We start from the raw sequence: 17,740 nt of genomic DNA on the forward strand, positions 1-17,740 counted from the left end.
AAAACTAATTAAAATCCTACTGTGCCACAGCATTACAAACTCGTAACACCACCCGACACTTCCCTGACGTGTTCACATTCAAAACAGAAATCCCAAAGAAGGTGAAGCACCTATAGGCTTAGTAAAACATCTTTCTATAGGTTGCATTCTGTGCCTAGAGATTGTGCATTCGTGGCCAGGTGTTGGCCACTTCAGGATGTGAGAATGGCTGGGGCAAGATGTCTCTTGACACCCACAGGATGTGATGCCATATCCAGCCACATCAAAATTCTCCATCTTGTAAATGTATGTGGATTAGGAAAAATATGATGGGATATGCAAAGAAGTGAAGCTTTGGACTAGGGCTTGTCCTTTGGTGATTTATCCAAAAGTAGGTAGCAGATGCCAAGAGCTGTCCCTAAGGCTGGTCCCAGTTGTACCAAGGCTGTGAAATGAGAGTTCCATCTGAAAACAGCAACACTGACTGTAGTTCAGTTACATTTCTAAAAATGCATTGTTTATTTTTACATAGTGGGAAAAGAGGGAATGAGTTTGAGTCCTATTATTTATGCATCCACAGACAGCAAATATCAAAGCCACCTACAGTTACCCTGATGTTGCCTAATGCCTTAAAGGTACACTTGCCAGAATCCAGCTATATCCAATAGTAACAGTTTTTATAATCACACTATCAAAAACCGTGCTCAATAACACCCTACCTATTTGCTTGTGTGGTAAAGTACAATACCAGTGAGGGAAAAGAAATTTTTCAGAGATAACCCAGTTTCTTAAGCTGGTGTATTTTTCAGTGAAAGAGGCAGGGATAGAGCAGCACTCCAGAACTGACCTCTCCATTCTTGGCTCCTTTTCCATCCATTCAAGCAGCTCTTAGTCTGAGTGACTGCACTGCAATTGCTGCTCAGTCCCCGTGCAAACGACGTTTATTTACTCAAACGTGTACTGCCTCAAACACATAATGGCTCACAGCTGGGATCTCCCGGGAAACCACCCACTGAGCCATTTCTGTGTTAAAGAAGGTGCCAGTGCCTACAATGCACCGTTTCCCCTTCAATATCTCATTTCACACCCTCTCTCACTATCTTATCATTGCTGTTAATAATACACTGAGAAGACGGCTTCCATTTTTGTGCTCCCTCTCCCCAGGGACATGGCAGAAAGTGGGATGGAGGCACAGGCAGCCCTCTAACTCCACTGTGCTCATCCCGGACTACCCCAATTCCCAAATCCAGGGCCCACCCCTTAGGAGGAGAGGATGGGTTGCTGAGCCATGGAGCCCTCAGCCAACTCCTGTGCACGGAATTTCCATTCACAGCAAGGCACTGCAAACTCCAGCAGCCGTGAGAGGAGTTCCTGAGCCCCCGCCAGTCCCACAGGCTGCGCAGACCTTGGCAGGGCTCTGAGTACCGCGGAGAAGTGATCCAACACCTGCCCCAGCACACGAGGATCCCTCAGCGAACGAGCACCATCCCCTCACTAGAGGGAGTCTCAAGACAAGGATTACCCAGCCCTCGCCGGAGCCGATTAAGAAGCAGGGTGGCGGCATAAATAAAGCAGGATGTTGAAAACGGAATGATCCCTCAAAAGCCAAACAACGGCAGCTGCCATATTTCAAAAGGGCCTTTTTTTTTTACTTTCCTTCTACAAAGCGCATTCCTTACACCATGCTGTTTCTTTTTGAAAGAGACCCTGAACGTGCAAATGAGCACTAAGCTAATGATTTTCCTGAATAGACACCTCTGTACGAGGCTTCATCTCCGAGTGCAGTAAACCACAACTGGGGAACAATATGAGGATTAGCTGGTATTTAAAACCCCAAGATACTGACCGTGAAAAGCTGCTGTTTACACTTAATACCTTGAAACCACAGTCCTAGGGTAGAAGCCTATGTGTTAGTGAAACAAAAAAGGCAACACCTGTACTTTTTCTGGAGAAAACAGGATTACACAGGCACCAGCTCATGGTCACTCCTGAGGCTGGCTCAGGAAACAGCTTCTTTGGAAGCAGATGGCAAGTTATTTTTCCCTCAGGAGTTCCAAAGGTAAAAATTGCATATTTTAAAGCCAGCTTAGGGATGCTGCTTCACTTGGTCTCTGAAGCTCCCAGGGGAAGTGTGATCACCAATGAACAGCCAAGAAAACTCATAAAAATCGTCCTGCTAAATATGAGAACTCAGATAAAGGAATAAGGAGTTGTCATCCTGGCACACCTTAAATTTATGAGCAGAGTTTCCCTGTGTCCCTAGTTTAATTGTCTCTGTTCAGTGCCATGCTGCTCACTGCATATAAAGCCATGGCTCAATTGCAACTACAATAGTTTTATAAATCTTCACCTAAAAACCTTTTTTTAATGTATTTTACTTTTTAACAAGAGGAAAATTAAGTGCTGTAAATATTTGTTTATTTGTGTTCACTGAGTATTATAAAGTGTGAAGGAAATTTAAAAAATCACACAGACTATTCATAGTCTAAATTACTATCTGTATTTTAACTTTCTACCTTGTTTTCAGATGAGAAAAATAACCAGCCAATTATCCATCCTGATGAGTAGATTTACTTCGATCTACAGATAATGACAGTATCACCATAATAGTCTTTATTAATTAATCCATTAATTATTTACTGGTCCCAAGTTGCATTTTAGTTGCCTCAGTCTTTGGATTAACATCTGCTTGTCTGCCCCTTGGGCTGAGCTTTCCTTTACGTTAAGCACTATCAACCACATCAGTGGTTTCCAGTGTCTAAATTTCAATTCTGATTCTATTACAATTTCTACACTGAAAACTGTTCCTGCAGATGATTTTATTCTGAGGACAACGGGAAGGCTGACTGACTGCAGCCAGCCCTGGAATACTCCTTACCATTACTGTGATTTTAACCCCAGCTCCCAAAAGCAACACTCACATGCCTTTGCTCCCGTTTACTTAAAAGCAAAAGTTTTCCTTTAATTCCTTGGCAGCTGCAGTTGGGCTGGAGATTGCTAAGCCATCTGTGCCTGACGTGGCACTGCAGACCTGGGCCCTGCCAGCTCATGCATGTTTCATCACAGCTCAGCTTTCAGTCTAGACGTGTCCTAAATGTTTCAGATGTCCCTTGGGCTCCTCAGGACAAAGCCAGGGTGGCATCAAGTGTGCACAGAACATTTATTTAAATTTAAAAATGAAACAAAAAAACCCCCAAAACAAATAAAAAAACCTCAAAACCAAATTGCAACACAGTAGTTATGAAACAGGGAAAAAACAGCACTGGGACTACAAGCAGTGCATTCACATGCTGCCACAAATGACTGGCTGAACAGATGCAGTTTGACCCAAAAAATGGCTAATGCACATCATCCTGCTCATGCCTGATGTGCAGGTGTCATCAGTAGAACTTCGAAGTGGTAACTCCCAACTGCTTGATGACACGGTTTCTTTATTATTAAAGTGTGACAAACTTATGTATCTAAATAACCCTTTCACAAACAAATTCACAGAGAACAGCCCTTGGAGGCTGCCTGGCTTTAGCTGACTCTCAGTCACATATCTGGCAACACTGGTGGACTAAAGGCTATTTAAATAATTGCAGCTTTTCAATTAAGGGAAAGTAATTGCATGTTTTAAAGCAATAAAACTCTTTAATGCACTTTCACAGTCCATTACCTAAACCTTAGTAAAGTGAAGAACTGCCTCATGTTTGTGAGTTGGGGGGGGAAAAAAAAAAAACAAACAAACTCTGAAGATGCAGCTCACTTCTCACATAGCTCCTCAAGGCTGCCCAGAAGATGAGCAGGCTGTCCCACTCCTGGGGTAAGCATGAATGCACAAACAAGGGTATTTTGTTTTCCTTCCAGCTCCCCAAAAAGTAGCAGTGTTCAAAGGAAGCACAGAAAAGCAGCCTTTGGAAGGAGCTGTTTTGAATCACCAGCTTGTGGGCTTTCATCCCAAACCATTACTATTACAACTTCTTATCCAAAGTATCTGCAAGAAAGGAAGGTACACATTTTCCTCTGACACACAAAGCAGTGCTGCAGGAGAAGAAAAAGCAATTCTGCTTAAGAACCAGGGGGATCTGAAAGCTTTTCAGTTTCAGGCACACACAGAGGAGAATGGGACTTTCATGCCCTGTCGGTCACAGCCACTAGATCTCCCTAGCTAGGAAAAGCAAACACATCTTGGGTATTTCTCCAGAGGAATTCAACATCTGCAGAGGGTGCAACCATGAAACCCATCCTTCCCCAAGCCTCTTCTTTTTGCCTGTGCTATGGACTTCCAGCATTCTGGGGGTCATGGTCCTCAGTGTCTGGGAGAGGGGGACACCCTCAATCAGCACCTTGCTGCGCTCCCTTATCTTGATAAAAATGTATAAAAATCTGGTGATTTGCTTTTGTAGCCCCACCAGAGCTGGATGCAGTGCAATGCTTAATGCCAGCTGCTGTGAAGGGTCTTCAACTTGCACAGCCCATTTCCTCTTTCCTGAGGGAATTGAACTCCTTAGGCAAAAAGATGATGAGTTGCCCTCAGAACGATCCTTTGAAGTTAAAGACAAAGATCTTTAACTTGCTGCTGGAGACAAAACTGCATTGCAAAGACAATCAAATTCCATTTTCACAACCACACAGCTCATTGCTGATGCTGCACATTCAAAGGTACTACAAGGAAATCCTCTCAGTTTGCAAGGTGACTCTCCTATCCTGTGCCCTTTGGGCAGGGTGTTTGTGCTTTTCTCTTTGGTCCACTTGAAAACACCTGGAGAAGACACACTGCCTTTAAACCCATGTTAGCTCTGCCATGAGTCAAATTGGCTCTGTGTCTGCCCTGGAGGGAGGTCAGTGCAGCTGTGTCCTGGATGTCCAGATTTACAAGCACTGACACACCAGAAATAGAGAGTTTTGAGAGGGCTGGACCTAAGGAGCAACAAAAGTACTGCTCCTGATAAGATTTCACAGGATTTGTCACAAACTAATAAAGTATTTAGAAAAAACCCAAATAGAATCCCACACAGACCTGATTGTCCCACTACGAGACACCTACAGAGCACTGCACTTGCAAACCAATGCATTAAAAAGGAAGAAAAATGTAGATGTAGATCTAAATCTAGCCTGAGGACTAGATTAAGTTTAAAAAACAGAGCTGGCCTGAGAATTTCAAAGTGTCCATGGCATCTGTATTCCTGTCTACCCTATAAAAGTCAGAAAGCCTAATCCACTGAGCAATGGTCTCTATATCTTAAAAGGTTTTAAGAAACTCTTACAAGAAAATTAAAAAGAAAAAAGGAAAAAAAAAAAAAAAAGGGAAAAGAGCTCTTGGAGTTTGTGAAGTGTTTTCCTGAGGAAGCATATTTTAATAGGATGAGACTGACCCTTTAAGAGAAAATAAATAGATTATTCCTTCTGCAGCAGGGAAACCACTTGTAATTTGTAGTTCCTAAGTTTTCAAATTGTGCTGGCATGGCTGTTTCAGGGACACAAGAAGGACTAGCAAGGAGAAGCCGAGAACTTCATAAGCCAGGGAAAATAAAATATGTAATTACATGGTACATTTGTTACAGAAGCCTTGTAGTTGGATGAGTACTAAATTAATATAAATAAATGCATTTTCATAGCCAGAGAACTAGAGGTTAGCAGTGTTTAAGCTGTCAAATAACATTATTTTTCCTATTTCTTACTGAGACTGAATTCCTCTTGCTTCCTGTATAAATAACCAAATATACAAATACCAAGACCTAAATAATCAAGTTTCTTCCACCTCCTTTTCACATCTTCATCTGCTTATCTAGCAGTAGGAAGTATTCTCTAGTCTCTCTGTGTCTGTGTGCAGAGAGTAAATGGTTTCTGACCTAAAGAGATTCAAATTCAGTGGTTATTGGAGGAGGATATAATCAAGGATAATGTCAGACAAGAGCTACTGGGCCACTCAGGCAACTGCTTCTACCTATATCCTGTGCTTCAGATAACACTACAGCTTTCAAATTTGTCAAAAAAAACAAAACAAAACAAAACAAAACAAAACAAAAACAAAAACAAAAACAAAAAAAAAAAAAAAAAAACCACAAAAAGCAAACCCCCAAAAAGGAAACAAACGAAAAGTTGTTTTCAAAGTAATGTACAAAGTCTGGAGAAACCTATTAAAAAAAAAAAAAAAGACATTTCTAAAGTTCTCAGGTACATATAATAGATCTACGAGTTCTCTCACTGTAAGGGCAGTACAGAGCACTGTTTGATGCAATTTGCAGGGGACAATAATTTTGTTTCAGTTGTACAGAGTCATTTGGGCCAGGAAGGTGTAACTCCTGAGCCACTGTGCAAGCACAGTTCAGCCCAGGAGACCCTGGCTGTAGCTTTCTATCAAATGAATCCATGCAGTGCTCCACAAGATTTATTCACCTGGCATGTTATTTTTGCTATTGAGAGTCTCTACAAAAGCTCCAACAAAGTGGTATTTTACTTGGGTTTTTGCTTTACTTGAATTGTTTTATTTCAAGTGAGTGAAGAATGTTATATTCCCCACTATGAAATGCTGAAAGTAAAGTGGTTGGGGAAAAAAATTAATAGCCACAAATTGAGGTTACCTTTAATCCAGCCATTCCACCACCAATTTGCTTCCCACGAGATCACAACGGACAGAACAATTTCTCTTTCCTTCTCCCCTCTCAACCACAAGATGTAATTTCATATTTACCCTTCTGTAAAATCCTAGAGGCTAGAAAGAAGTATAGATTTTGCATTTCATGCTTGAGGACTGTTACCATCAAACCTTTTCTTGGAGTTTATTTCTTAACTAGTTTGTCCTCAAACTATAAATCTTCTTTTTCTGTAGCAAAATAAAGAAAATTTTAGTTGGTGGATGATGGTGACTGGGCTGAAAACAGCCTGGCTCAAGTCAAGTGCTTAATTGCTATCATGTTGATAAGAGTCATGCTTTGGTCATGCTCCTGCTGCCAGGAAAAAAACTTTGAAAACACCCTTTAAGAAGGAACAACATTTCTCCCTTTTGATCTATGCATTGTGACACACTATGTGTGTACATATGTAAGTGCAGTGTCCCACTGAGCCCAGGAGCAGAGCACCCAAACCCCAAGACACACACTCTTTTGCTGTGGTGCAACTCTTCCCTCTGCAATAAATCACCCTTGGCTCAGTGTCCCAGGAGTATTTTACTGCAGCAGCTTTTTAAAGAAAGACTTTGTCTCTTGCTTTAGCAAACTCTTCTGTTGTCTCCATGGGATGAGAAATTCCTACAGAAATCAGTCAATAGGACTGTGTGTCTTGGACTTTCCATATCACATTTTGTACCTCAAAACATCAAACACGTTTAGAACAAGCCTATCAACTCACTCTTGCAGGCAAACTGTATTATTTTATAATTGTTTGTTACCTCTTAGAAGTTAGTTAAACTTGGGTACCAGTTTGCAAACACCCAAGCCTCTTTTAGAATGGCTGAATAAAGGAATAAGAGATCCCACAAAGTTATTAGAGGTACTGGAGTCTTACCCTAAAGGAGATCATATCTTCAAGCAAGTATTTCTGTATGTCAGAAAATTGTGAAAATTTTCAGTTTTCCACCCCACTCTTGCAATGAATGAGCTGTAGCTACAAAGTAAACATCAAAAGCGAGCTAACACCTCTAACTTGCTATGGACCAAGTCAAACCTCTCAACAACTGCTGATCAGTATTTTTTCATTTATTTAAACTGTTTCAGGAAAATGAATGAAACATGAGTGCCAGCACACCATTTTAGCCAGGCATTCTCTGAACCACATCCAGATGCTTTTAAGTCAGTAAGATGATATCTGTTGAATTTCGCACACTATGGAGCAGTTTCTCTGAGAAAAGCAGTGATCACTGGATACTGAGTAATGAGTACTAAGAATTTTTGTGGACTGGTGTAAATTGGGAAATACTTTTTAATGTGAGATTGTGGATTTTTCTATGCATACACTAACTCCCTTTATGACAGATCAGTATAAGAGCATTACTACTACAATTAACTTAATTCCTTCCTGCTTTGTAGAAGAAGCCAACAGGGCTGCTAATAAACTGTCTGCTAAACAGCAAATCAAAGGCACATAAAATCTGTATCATTTTGGAGCAGAACAAAACTGTAAAGGCCATTCTGATGATATCACTCCTGAGCACAATACGGTAAGTGAGAGGATCCAGCAGCTACTTGACCCTCTATTGCCTACAGAACTGCAGGTTTGGGATCAGCAACATGCATGTGGAATGGGAAGAAAGAGGCAGAATCTATATGATCCATCACCTCCAAAGAAGTTGTCTCTGGGTTAATATTAATAGTTTTTAAACCAAGCAGGTTTTTTTTTTCATATGAAAGTCAGCTGAAGGTAAGGGATCTCTAGCAGTCCAGAGACAGAGTTTAGAACACACAAGTTTCACACTGGGCCTGCTCAAGGCCAAGTCCAAACAATGGGAACAAGGCAGCAGGGAGTCTTATCTTTATACTTGTCTCTTCAGGTAGTTATTTAATGTTACAGGACATCAGTGAAATGTGGAAATTACCATTTTAATAGTAAAACACAAACCTCTTGGCCAATGTGACACACTTATGGAGTGGCTTTGCTGCCAAAACATTTATTCACTTCCTTCTGAAAAAATAAAATAAACAATTCTGCCCCATCTAGCCAAGAAGCAGTTCCCACTTTGAAGATAAAAGGGCATTGCTGCACATCCAAAGGCTACTGTGATGGGACACTTCAGTTCTGGGTGTATGGAAGGAACAGAAACTGGGTGAGTTTAGTTACCTGCTTTAAGGGACTATTCCCATTTGGAAAAAAAAAAGTAGCAAATAAGGACTGGATGAGGATCGGTCTGGTTTAATCTTCTATAGAACTTGCAACAAGAAAACAGAGTGAAGAATGTAGGCTCAGATGTGAGTTCCTACTGAAGATGAGACTTTTAAGGAAACACAAATTTCAAAATTAGACTCAGCTCCACTTAGAAAAGAAAATGGACTCTTCAGTGAACACAGAGGTGCACATAAGAGTAGAAACACTTGTGATACCACTGAAATACCTTGAATGGTAATATTGTAATTCAAGACTTCTGACCATGGGTCACAGGGCTATGGCATGCTGGGGAACTTTTAGTTCTATTTTTCTCCTTAAACAAGAGCACAACATGCTTTTCAGGCTACATACAGCAATGAGCAAAGTAAGCAGGAAAAAGATTCAATTAAATTAATAACAACATTGGGGTAATTAAAAAAGGAAACATGAAAGAACAACCTTTCAAACCAAATAATCAAATATCACTATCAAAAGCATCCATTTAGCAAAGCAGGTGGCTTCTAAGTGTAGAATATCCAGGCAACATTTGATAGAAGAAAATCTGTGAAGATAGAAGAAAATAACAGCTACTTCCTACAAAGTCACTTCTAAAGACAGCTACTGACTTTGGAAAAATATCTGTTTACTGCCTGTAATTTAGATAAATTCTCAGTAAGCATGAGCTTTCTCCATGGTAGGTGTAGCCAGCCATTAGTTCTTGCAGATGGAGCCACCCCGGTGTGCTCAGTGATGGGCACACCCAGAGAGCAGCAGTCACCCTCTAAACATCACTGGGCAGCTTCTTTACCCTCAGGTAAGGAATTACCCTCAGAATTTGCCATCATTTTATGCAAGGAAGCTGCTCCCTGGGCACTCTACTCCACCAAAATCCATGCATTTTGCAGTAACATTGCTCTGATCTTCCCGCTCATCTCACTGCCTCTTTTCTCCACCTATTCCGTGAAAGAAGCATCACCTTGCTAACTTTCATTCCTCAAGCCATACAGCTAAAGTAGATTTAACAACTTTATTTTGCCCATTGCTATAAGCATACACTCACCAGGAGAGAGTGAGAACTTGTGATCAAAGAATTGTTTAGGTTAGAAAAGAGCATCAAGACCAGAAAATCCAACCGTTAGCCCAGCACTGCCAAGTCCAACACTAAACCAGGTCAGTCAGCACCACATCCACTCAGCTTTTAAATACCTCCCTGGGCAGCCTGTTCCAATGCCTGAGCACCCTTTCAATGAAGAAAGTTTTCCTAATATCCAGTCTAAACCTCTCCTGGCATAACTTGAGGCCATTTACTCTTGTCCTGTCCCTTGCTACCTGGGAAAAAGCGACCAATACTCACCTCACGACAACCTCCTTTCAGGCACATGGCAAGACCATGACATAAACATTCAAGAAATTCAAATGCCTTAGCAAAAAGGATTATACAATATGCACACAATACAATACAAAGGGTCATATTCTCTCAAGCTTGAGAAAAGGAAAGAAAACAAGATTTTTACTCACAAAGCAGAGGAAGAAGTTCCCAGGAGATGCTGAAGCCGAGAAACAGCATCACTATTACAGCAAAGGCCCCACCAGAGACTATTTGAGTCAGCTGCCCACCCCATTAACCTAATAGTGCCCAGCCCTAACAGGGACATCCTGGTGCTAATGAACTCCCTGGCAAGCTATCTTGGATTTGAAGGCCCAGGAATTAAAATGGGAGCTGGAGTTGAAGTTCATGGAAGTCCAAGGTTCCTGTTGCTGGCACTGATGCTCACTGCCAATTTCAGTTCTTCAACTCCATTTGGGAATAATATTATTGTGAATATAACAACAATAATGGTGTTTATATCCTGTGCCTCCCCTGTCTTGGGCAAAAAGAAAAGGCAAAACTTATAAGTAAGTACTTGCCACTTAAAATAGTGAATGAACAAGGAACAGCTAATGTAGAAATTACAGCTAGAGGAGGGAAAGGGTGGCAGCCCTACTCCCAGTGAGGGAAGAGAGGAGACATGTTTCTCTGTGGGGCTACTGTCACGAGGTACCCCTTGGCCCCCCTCCAGTTCTGCTGGGATTGCCATTTAATGCTGCTCAGCTCTGCAGTGAGGGGGCTGGTTAGGAAACCTCACAGGGTGGTGTCACCTGCATTTAAACTCCTGAGTAAGGCAGGCACAAAGGTCGGCAGAGGCAAATGGCAAAGAGGAGCTGCAGGTTCTGATTTTTGAAAATTCTGTTTAAACTGAGTCATTGCCTGTTATAACTCATTAAAGTCATGCTACAAATTAAAACAGGAGCGTAAGCCACAAGAACACGCAGCATATTCTGCAGGCACCCAGCAGTGCTCAGAGCAGGACAGAGCAGTATCTGCAGCCTCTCAAGAATGTCTTCTGCTCTTTTAATAGTTCTCCTTAGTGTGGTGTGGAGGTTTGTATCACGTATCTTTCTCCCCTTGCTGGATCAAAAATAGAGCACTGAGTCACTGGTTACAGGCAGTCAGGCAGTCCCCAGCCACGCTGAGCACGCGGCCCTGCGCCCGCTCGCGTCCAGCTCCCCCACAGCCTCCCCTCACAAGGCTCTTCTCACCTCCAGCAGCACCTCTGCTCGAGGAAGGGCTGCAGGGAGGAGAAAATCCCTCTCTCTGCTGCAGCACGTGCTTCCAGCAGGTTGGCAGATTATGCCTGTTGGTCCAAAAATACACTGAAATGGGTGGGTATTTTTCTGCTGCCTTCCAGGATGCTTGGATCAGGGCTGTTGGGTTGGAGATGCCCACCTTGGAATGGTGCAGCTGGCCCTGGATGAATGAAGTGCCACATGGGAACATGCCCTGCAAAGAGCACTTACCCTGCACACTTTTAGTGGGAACATCAGCAGGACATTGAGCACAGGGAGAGGGGAAGGTGTAACCAGGGAGCCTAAAATGCAGTGATTTTGAACCTTAAACTCTTCTCCTCAACCCTAATCTGACGAGCTAAACCACTTCCCTTCCACACAGACCTGAAAAATGAACAACAGAAAGCATAAATCCATGGTGGTTTATCAATTTCCAGTTCCTAGGAATATATTTCCATGCTTTGTAAAAGTAATCACTGTGAAAGTTACGAGCTTGGCAATTTCATAGAAGTTTGTGCGTTTCTAGTGTCTATTTTAATTTTGTATTTTACTCCCCAAAACACTCTTGTGCTTTGTCCCAAATAAAAGCAATCTGTGCTAGCACACCTACACTAATCACCTTCAGGGGTGACTGAGGTACAAAGAGTGGAAAAGGAAGGAAAACACCAAGAAACAAATTCAGTTTTCAAAGAACTGTTGATTACTTGTTAGTTTCATATTATTAACTATTAATACATAACTAACCACAAGGGTCAGACCCCAACAAGTCCTCCTAGCACTGCTTCCAGCAGGGCTCTGTTGTGGCTCGTACCTTGTTCAACAAGCACCAATATTTACCCACTGGATTGAGCAATGCTGATCATGCCCAGCCCGCAGCCTCGCTTTACAGGGCAGCCTGAATTTTGACATTGACCCTGTTGTCAATCTGTGCTAGCATTTAGACCTTGGCCTTGTTAAATACTCTCATTCCAGCCTCTCATATCTGTTTTTTAGGTCTCTGATCACTCATCTCAGCATCGTCACACCTTCACTGGTGCTTCAAAATAAGATAGTTTATTACTGTTTGACATTGTCTTCACACTGTGCAACTTCTGGATTTTAAATGTATTTATTTTGTGTCCCTGACTCTCTTTTGCCTTATAATGCCACCTCATTAGTTAATTTGTGGCTTGTATCTATTTCATAGGGACATGTCCTGCTGAAGCACAGTGCTATAACACTGGATTTACGTGCCTTGAGGGATAAAGAGAGAAAGTCGGACCTAGTTATAATCTAATATTGTATACATATGTTTTGATTTCATTAGGAAATGCAGCATGAACTGAGATGCCCAGTGGCTCACCAGCAGTCACTACAAGTATTTTAAAACTACAGCATATAAGATAAGCATTCTCCAGCCTCCCTTTCTGATTAACCAGCTCTGTGATCCTTCTCTCCGTCCAAGCAGCTCCACAAACTCCAATTCGAAAGCACTAAACAGTGTGAACTTGTGAGTACAAACTCAGAATGTTCTCCTGAAGCACAGAAAGGCAATTCCATGGACTCAGTTGGTTCTGCCACAGCGGAAACTCATCACTGGGTCACATCACAAAACCTACACTTCCTATTTTTCGTGTCCATGTCCACACCTCAGCCAGGGCAAGCCCCGAGCAGGTGATGTAGCCTCCAGCTTCCCTCACACCACTTTCTGTGCAGAGGACACACGGGAGCCACAGCTCTCCCTGGCTGCTCAGCAGGATCCAAACTGTGATACCACCTACCAAAAAGCAGATGTAGGCTGAGAAAGAAAGTTCAAAAGCCCACTCACTGCTGAGTTCAGCTATGGAAAACACAGCACTTGCTCACTGCTAAGAATGAGGACTTTTCTGTGTAAAACGAGCACTGACGCCTTCTTCAGAGCCTTCCTACACAGAATGGGGGCAGTCAGCAGAGGGAGGACAATTTCAGATACCAGTGTTCCCAAATATTTAGTAATGACAAAATGAAAGGATCCCCCAAAAGGTGTAATATCCTTAGCACAAAATAAATACTCATCCTTCCTTGCTCTGCACCCAAAATGCTTTTGAGTATTTTAAATGGTGAAAGAACAGAAGTATTTTATATCACAACAATCCTGAGATTCAAAATCACCAGCACTTTGATTCAAATTATTCACTATGGTGATTTTAACAGCACAAATCCTGCCTTCCTCATAATATTATGATGCCTCTTTGTTGCAAGACTTCAGAAAAATCAGGCAGATTTTTGAAAAAGAAGTGACATAAAAGATGGTCCTGACAGCAGCCCAGTGAACAGAAGCTGTTTCTTCCCATCTTTCCCCTCCCATCTCACAGGGAACAAAGAGAATTTTCCACCTCTCAGCTTCACAGATTTCCCCGAGGCAAAAAGAAGCTTGCATCAGTTCCTGAAAATAGTTGCATGGTATTGCTGCTGAAACTGCTTCACATTTAGGTCAAATCTTGAGAAGAGCTTTAAAATGCAAGCAGAGCTGAGGAAGTTTAATGAGAAGACCTTAAAGTGAATCTTACACATAGAAATAAGGCACTAAGGAAACTATGGACAGACCAAACATTTCAAGTCAAAAAGGCAACTAATATTTTGTGTATGACTCTTGTGAGAACTGAACAGTGGTTTTGTGGCAAGTGATCAAGAACAATGAACTTTCAAAGGAACAAAGGTGCCTTGGAAATGCAGGGAGCTCTACTGTAAGTGCCCTTTGACAGGCAATGGGAGATAGAACAGGGGAAGTAAAAGGGAAAGCCAGAAAATAATGTGACAAGTAAACTCAGTGTTACAGAAGAAATGTAATCATGTAAGGCATTTAATCATGCCCTATTTTAAAAAATTGCGGGGGGGGGGTATGATTACAAATATAAAATGTGCCTTTCCAAATTTTCTTTGCTGGCTATTTGCTAACGCTAGTTTTACTGTCATTCTGTTGTGAAACTCATATCACATTTTCAGAGCTGTTCACAGAATAATATCGGTGTATTGGGGATTTGGAAACTGAGCAGGCATTTATTCCTGTAACGGACAGTCTGATAAGGCTTCATCAAACTGAAATGCATGAACAGTGAAAATATAACAAATATTTTTTTAATTTTAAGCCAATACTTGATTTCACCCAAACATCAATTTTTTATTATAGATGCCTGAAAATATTCCACAGTCACTATGGAGGTTTTCTTACCCTTTTCAATGAGTTTGTCATATAGTTACATTGACAAGGCATCAGAAATTTGCCATATTATTGCCAACACAAACCATTTCAGGTGTCTGTTGTGAACTACAGAACACACAAGACTTGACATTAGATCCTCCTTGAATTATTATGTTTAAAGTTAGTTGGTGCCTCTCTGCACAGCCTGTGCAACCAGGTGTTGGACCAGTTCTGTGATGCTTATTTAGGTTTTATTTGGACGTTACATTTTTTTTACCTGGGTGGCAGTTTGCCATGCAGTTAATACTGGTGCTGTCTCCTAATAACCCTCTGCAGAAATAAACATGCTGCTGTTACCAGGATCTCCAGAGAGTGGATTTGCAGTTGTGGGTGAAGGGGAATTGTTCCTGCTGTCACTGTGGCACCGAGAGAATGAACATGGCTCCTTCATGTTTGCTGGTAAATGACAGATCTTGGATTCAGCTAAAAACTGACGCAGGCACCAGCTGCATAAGGAGGTCAGGATGAGATTGGAAAGGGAATCATTTCCTCAGCAGGAGTATGTTTTGTGACACAGCATCCCAGAAGTGACCACGCTGTCTTATACACCCCTCCTTCCCCTAAGCACAAAAACCTTGGCTTCTCTTACAAAAGGGAAAGGAGTAAGAGGTTTTCCCTACTGCATGCAGATATATTTTCAGCATTCAGCACTGCCCTTTCATTCAAAATATGTAATTCTATTTTTATTCCCTGATTATCTAGCAGAATTCACCGTGACCCAAGGGACAGGTTAATTTTTCTACTGAGTGTCTTATTGCCATGTGGCTCGGGGAGGGGGAATGTTGCTTCTCTTCATTTAGAAACTAAAATGCAAAATTTTTCCTATTTATAATTCATTTCAACTGTGTATTATCTGCTACTTCTTTTAAAGGCAAAGCATTGCTTACTCTCAGAAATGTACAGTGCAAAACGGTATTCCTGAATGTTTTATTTTGGAAGTGTAAAGGCTTTTAAAATAAACAAAAGTAAATATTCAAATACATTTCATACTGCATGTGGCAGGAGTGGCTCCATACAACACAATATGGATGACACAAATCCAGCAGTTAATTTCTTTGAGACATACAGTATAATATATAGACACTTCCAGATCTGGTCTTGTGTCATTGTCTGACCCTTTTGTTATCATGTAAATCCAGCCTACTTTATCAATTATTAATATTTTATTTTGCTATATTGATTGTTCAAGTTAGGAAAAAAACCACCAGTTAAAAACTACTGACTTGCGAACACTGCAAGACCCTAAAAACTGCAATCTCTGAGGATAAATATACATTTACTTTTTGAGAAAATGTGTTATTACCTGCAGTTGAATCAATGCAGAATGATCGTGCAATTAAATAGTCTGAATTGAAATTTAAAGCTGCAGACCATGATTTTCCCTACTCCCAGTTCTGCTTGAAATCTCTCACAACTTTAAAAAAATATAATTAGCTTTAGATTTCCCCACAATAAATAACACCAGAACATACCTTGTGCTACCAACCTGAATTTTAAAAAAAACTTAGAGGCCACCTCAGTGTTTTGAGTTCATGAGATCTTTTCAGACACAAAGCCCTAACAGAGTTTCCCAGTCAGAAGGCATCAGGAAGGCTCATCACTTATGGTAAACTTGGGCTTTAGCTTGACAGACCTCTTCCTTATTGTGCCTTTAGGGGACAGTGGCATGGTGTCCATAATGCTCTTGTCCTCCTCCAGCTGCCTGGCAGTGCACGAGGGGGTGGGCACTTTCACTGTGTTGCCAAATTTAGAGTAGTCCACCGAGTATCGCCCATCTTCCTCTGCCACGATGGGCACAAACCTTTGGCCCCAGAGGATTTCATCCGCCAGGTAGGAGGTTCTGGCCTGAGTGGTGATGCCAGTGGTCTCCACCACCCCTTCCAAGATGACGATGATCTCCAGGTCCTCGTGGTGGTGAAGGTTCATGGGGGAGATGTCGTAGAGGGGGCTGTTCTTATCTATCACGTGGTAGATGATGAGTGGGGAGACGAGGAAGATGCTGTTGCCCCCCACGGGGTTCTCCATCTGGATGTCGATCTGGTTGAGGGGCACCACCTCCCCCTCCAGGCTGGCGGTCTTCTTCACCACCTGCATGCGGATGGTGGCACTGATGATCATGCTCTTGCGGAGGTCGCCCACGCGCAGCATGAAGCAGAGCCTGCCCTCCCGCAGGGCGATGACCGCGTGCTTGCTGAAGATGAGGGTCTCGGCCCGGCGGTGGGCCTGCGACGTCTTCATGAAGATGCAGCCCAGCATGATGGCGTTGATCACCAGCCCCACGATGTTCTGCACGATCAGCACCAGGATGGCGGCCGGGCACTCCTCCGTCACCATGCGTCCCCCGAAGCCGATGGTCACCTGCACCTCGATGGAGAAGAGGAAGGCAGAGGTGAAGGAGTGGATGCTGGTCACGCAGGGCACGAAGGCGGCCGCAGACGCCACCGCCCCCTCCGCGGGGTCCCGCTGCAGCCGGGTGCTGTGGTCCAGGTCCCCGTGGGCGAAGGCGATGAGCCACCAGACCATGCCGAAGAGCAGCCAGCTGCAGAGGAACGACATGGTGAAGATGAGCAGCGTGTGCGGCCACTTGAGGTCCACCAGGGTGGTGAAGACATCCTGCAGGAAGCGCCCCTGCTCGCGGATGTTCTTATGGGCCACATTGCAGGCGCCGTTCTTGCCCACGAAGCGCGCCCGCCTCTCCCGCGCGCGGTACCGGGCGTGATCCGGCACATCCTCGGCCAGCCGGGTCAGCACGTACTCCTCGGGGATGATCCCCTTCCTCGAGAGCATGGCTCCGCCGCCGCTGCGCGCCGCCCCGGGCAGCCGGGGGCGGGCGGAGGGGGTGCGGGAGTGCCGGGCTGCGTGCGCCGGGGCGCGGGAGCTGCCCGGGTCCGTCTGTGCGCCGCGGGCACGGGGCGCGGCCGCGCCCGGCGTCGAGCGGGGAGCGGCGCCGCCGCAGCCCCCGCTGCCGCAGCCGGCCCGGGAGCGCTCCCCGCCGGAGCTGGGGGCGTTTCTTTACCTTTTCACCCTCCTTTTTTTTTTTTTTTTTTTCCTCCGGAGGAAGGGTTTCGGGCCGCGGTTTGTATGTAAACATTAGATTCAGGACGGATTTGCTGCCTTCCATTAACAGGGGCTCCTTTGTGGGATGCCGTGGCT

The 17,740-nt window shown here is 43.3% G+C and overlaps 1 protein-coding gene across 1 annotated transcript; it reads right to left on the reverse strand.

Annotated features, from left to right (window-relative positions):
* Positions 1–15,500: 15,500 nt before the first annotated feature.
* KCNJ11 (potassium inwardly rectifying channel subfamily J member 11) lies at positions 15,501–17,470 on the reverse strand. Its single transcript, XM_069016870.1, has one exon. It carries the CDS (start codon positions 17,372–17,374, stop codon positions 16,172–16,174), a length of 1,203 nt encoding a protein of 400 aa, XP_068872971.1. The 5' UTR covers positions 17,375–17,470; the 3' UTR covers positions 15,501–16,171.
* Positions 17,471–17,740: the final 270 nt, after the last annotated feature.

The sequence above is a fragment of the Aphelocoma coerulescens genome, chromosome 5 (assembly GCF_041296385.1).
Source record: "Aphelocoma coerulescens isolate FSJ_1873_10779 chromosome 5, UR_Acoe_1.0, whole genome shotgun sequence".
In the NCBI taxonomy this organism is placed as follows: Eukaryota; Metazoa; Chordata; class Aves; order Passeriformes; family Corvidae; genus Aphelocoma; species Aphelocoma coerulescens.

What these genes read in the sequence shown, in the direction of transcription:
- KCNJ11 (XM_069016870.1), bottom strand. Translation starts at nt 17,374, where the DNA reads ATGCTCTCGAGGAAGGGGATCATCCCCGAGGAGTACGTGCTGACCCGG.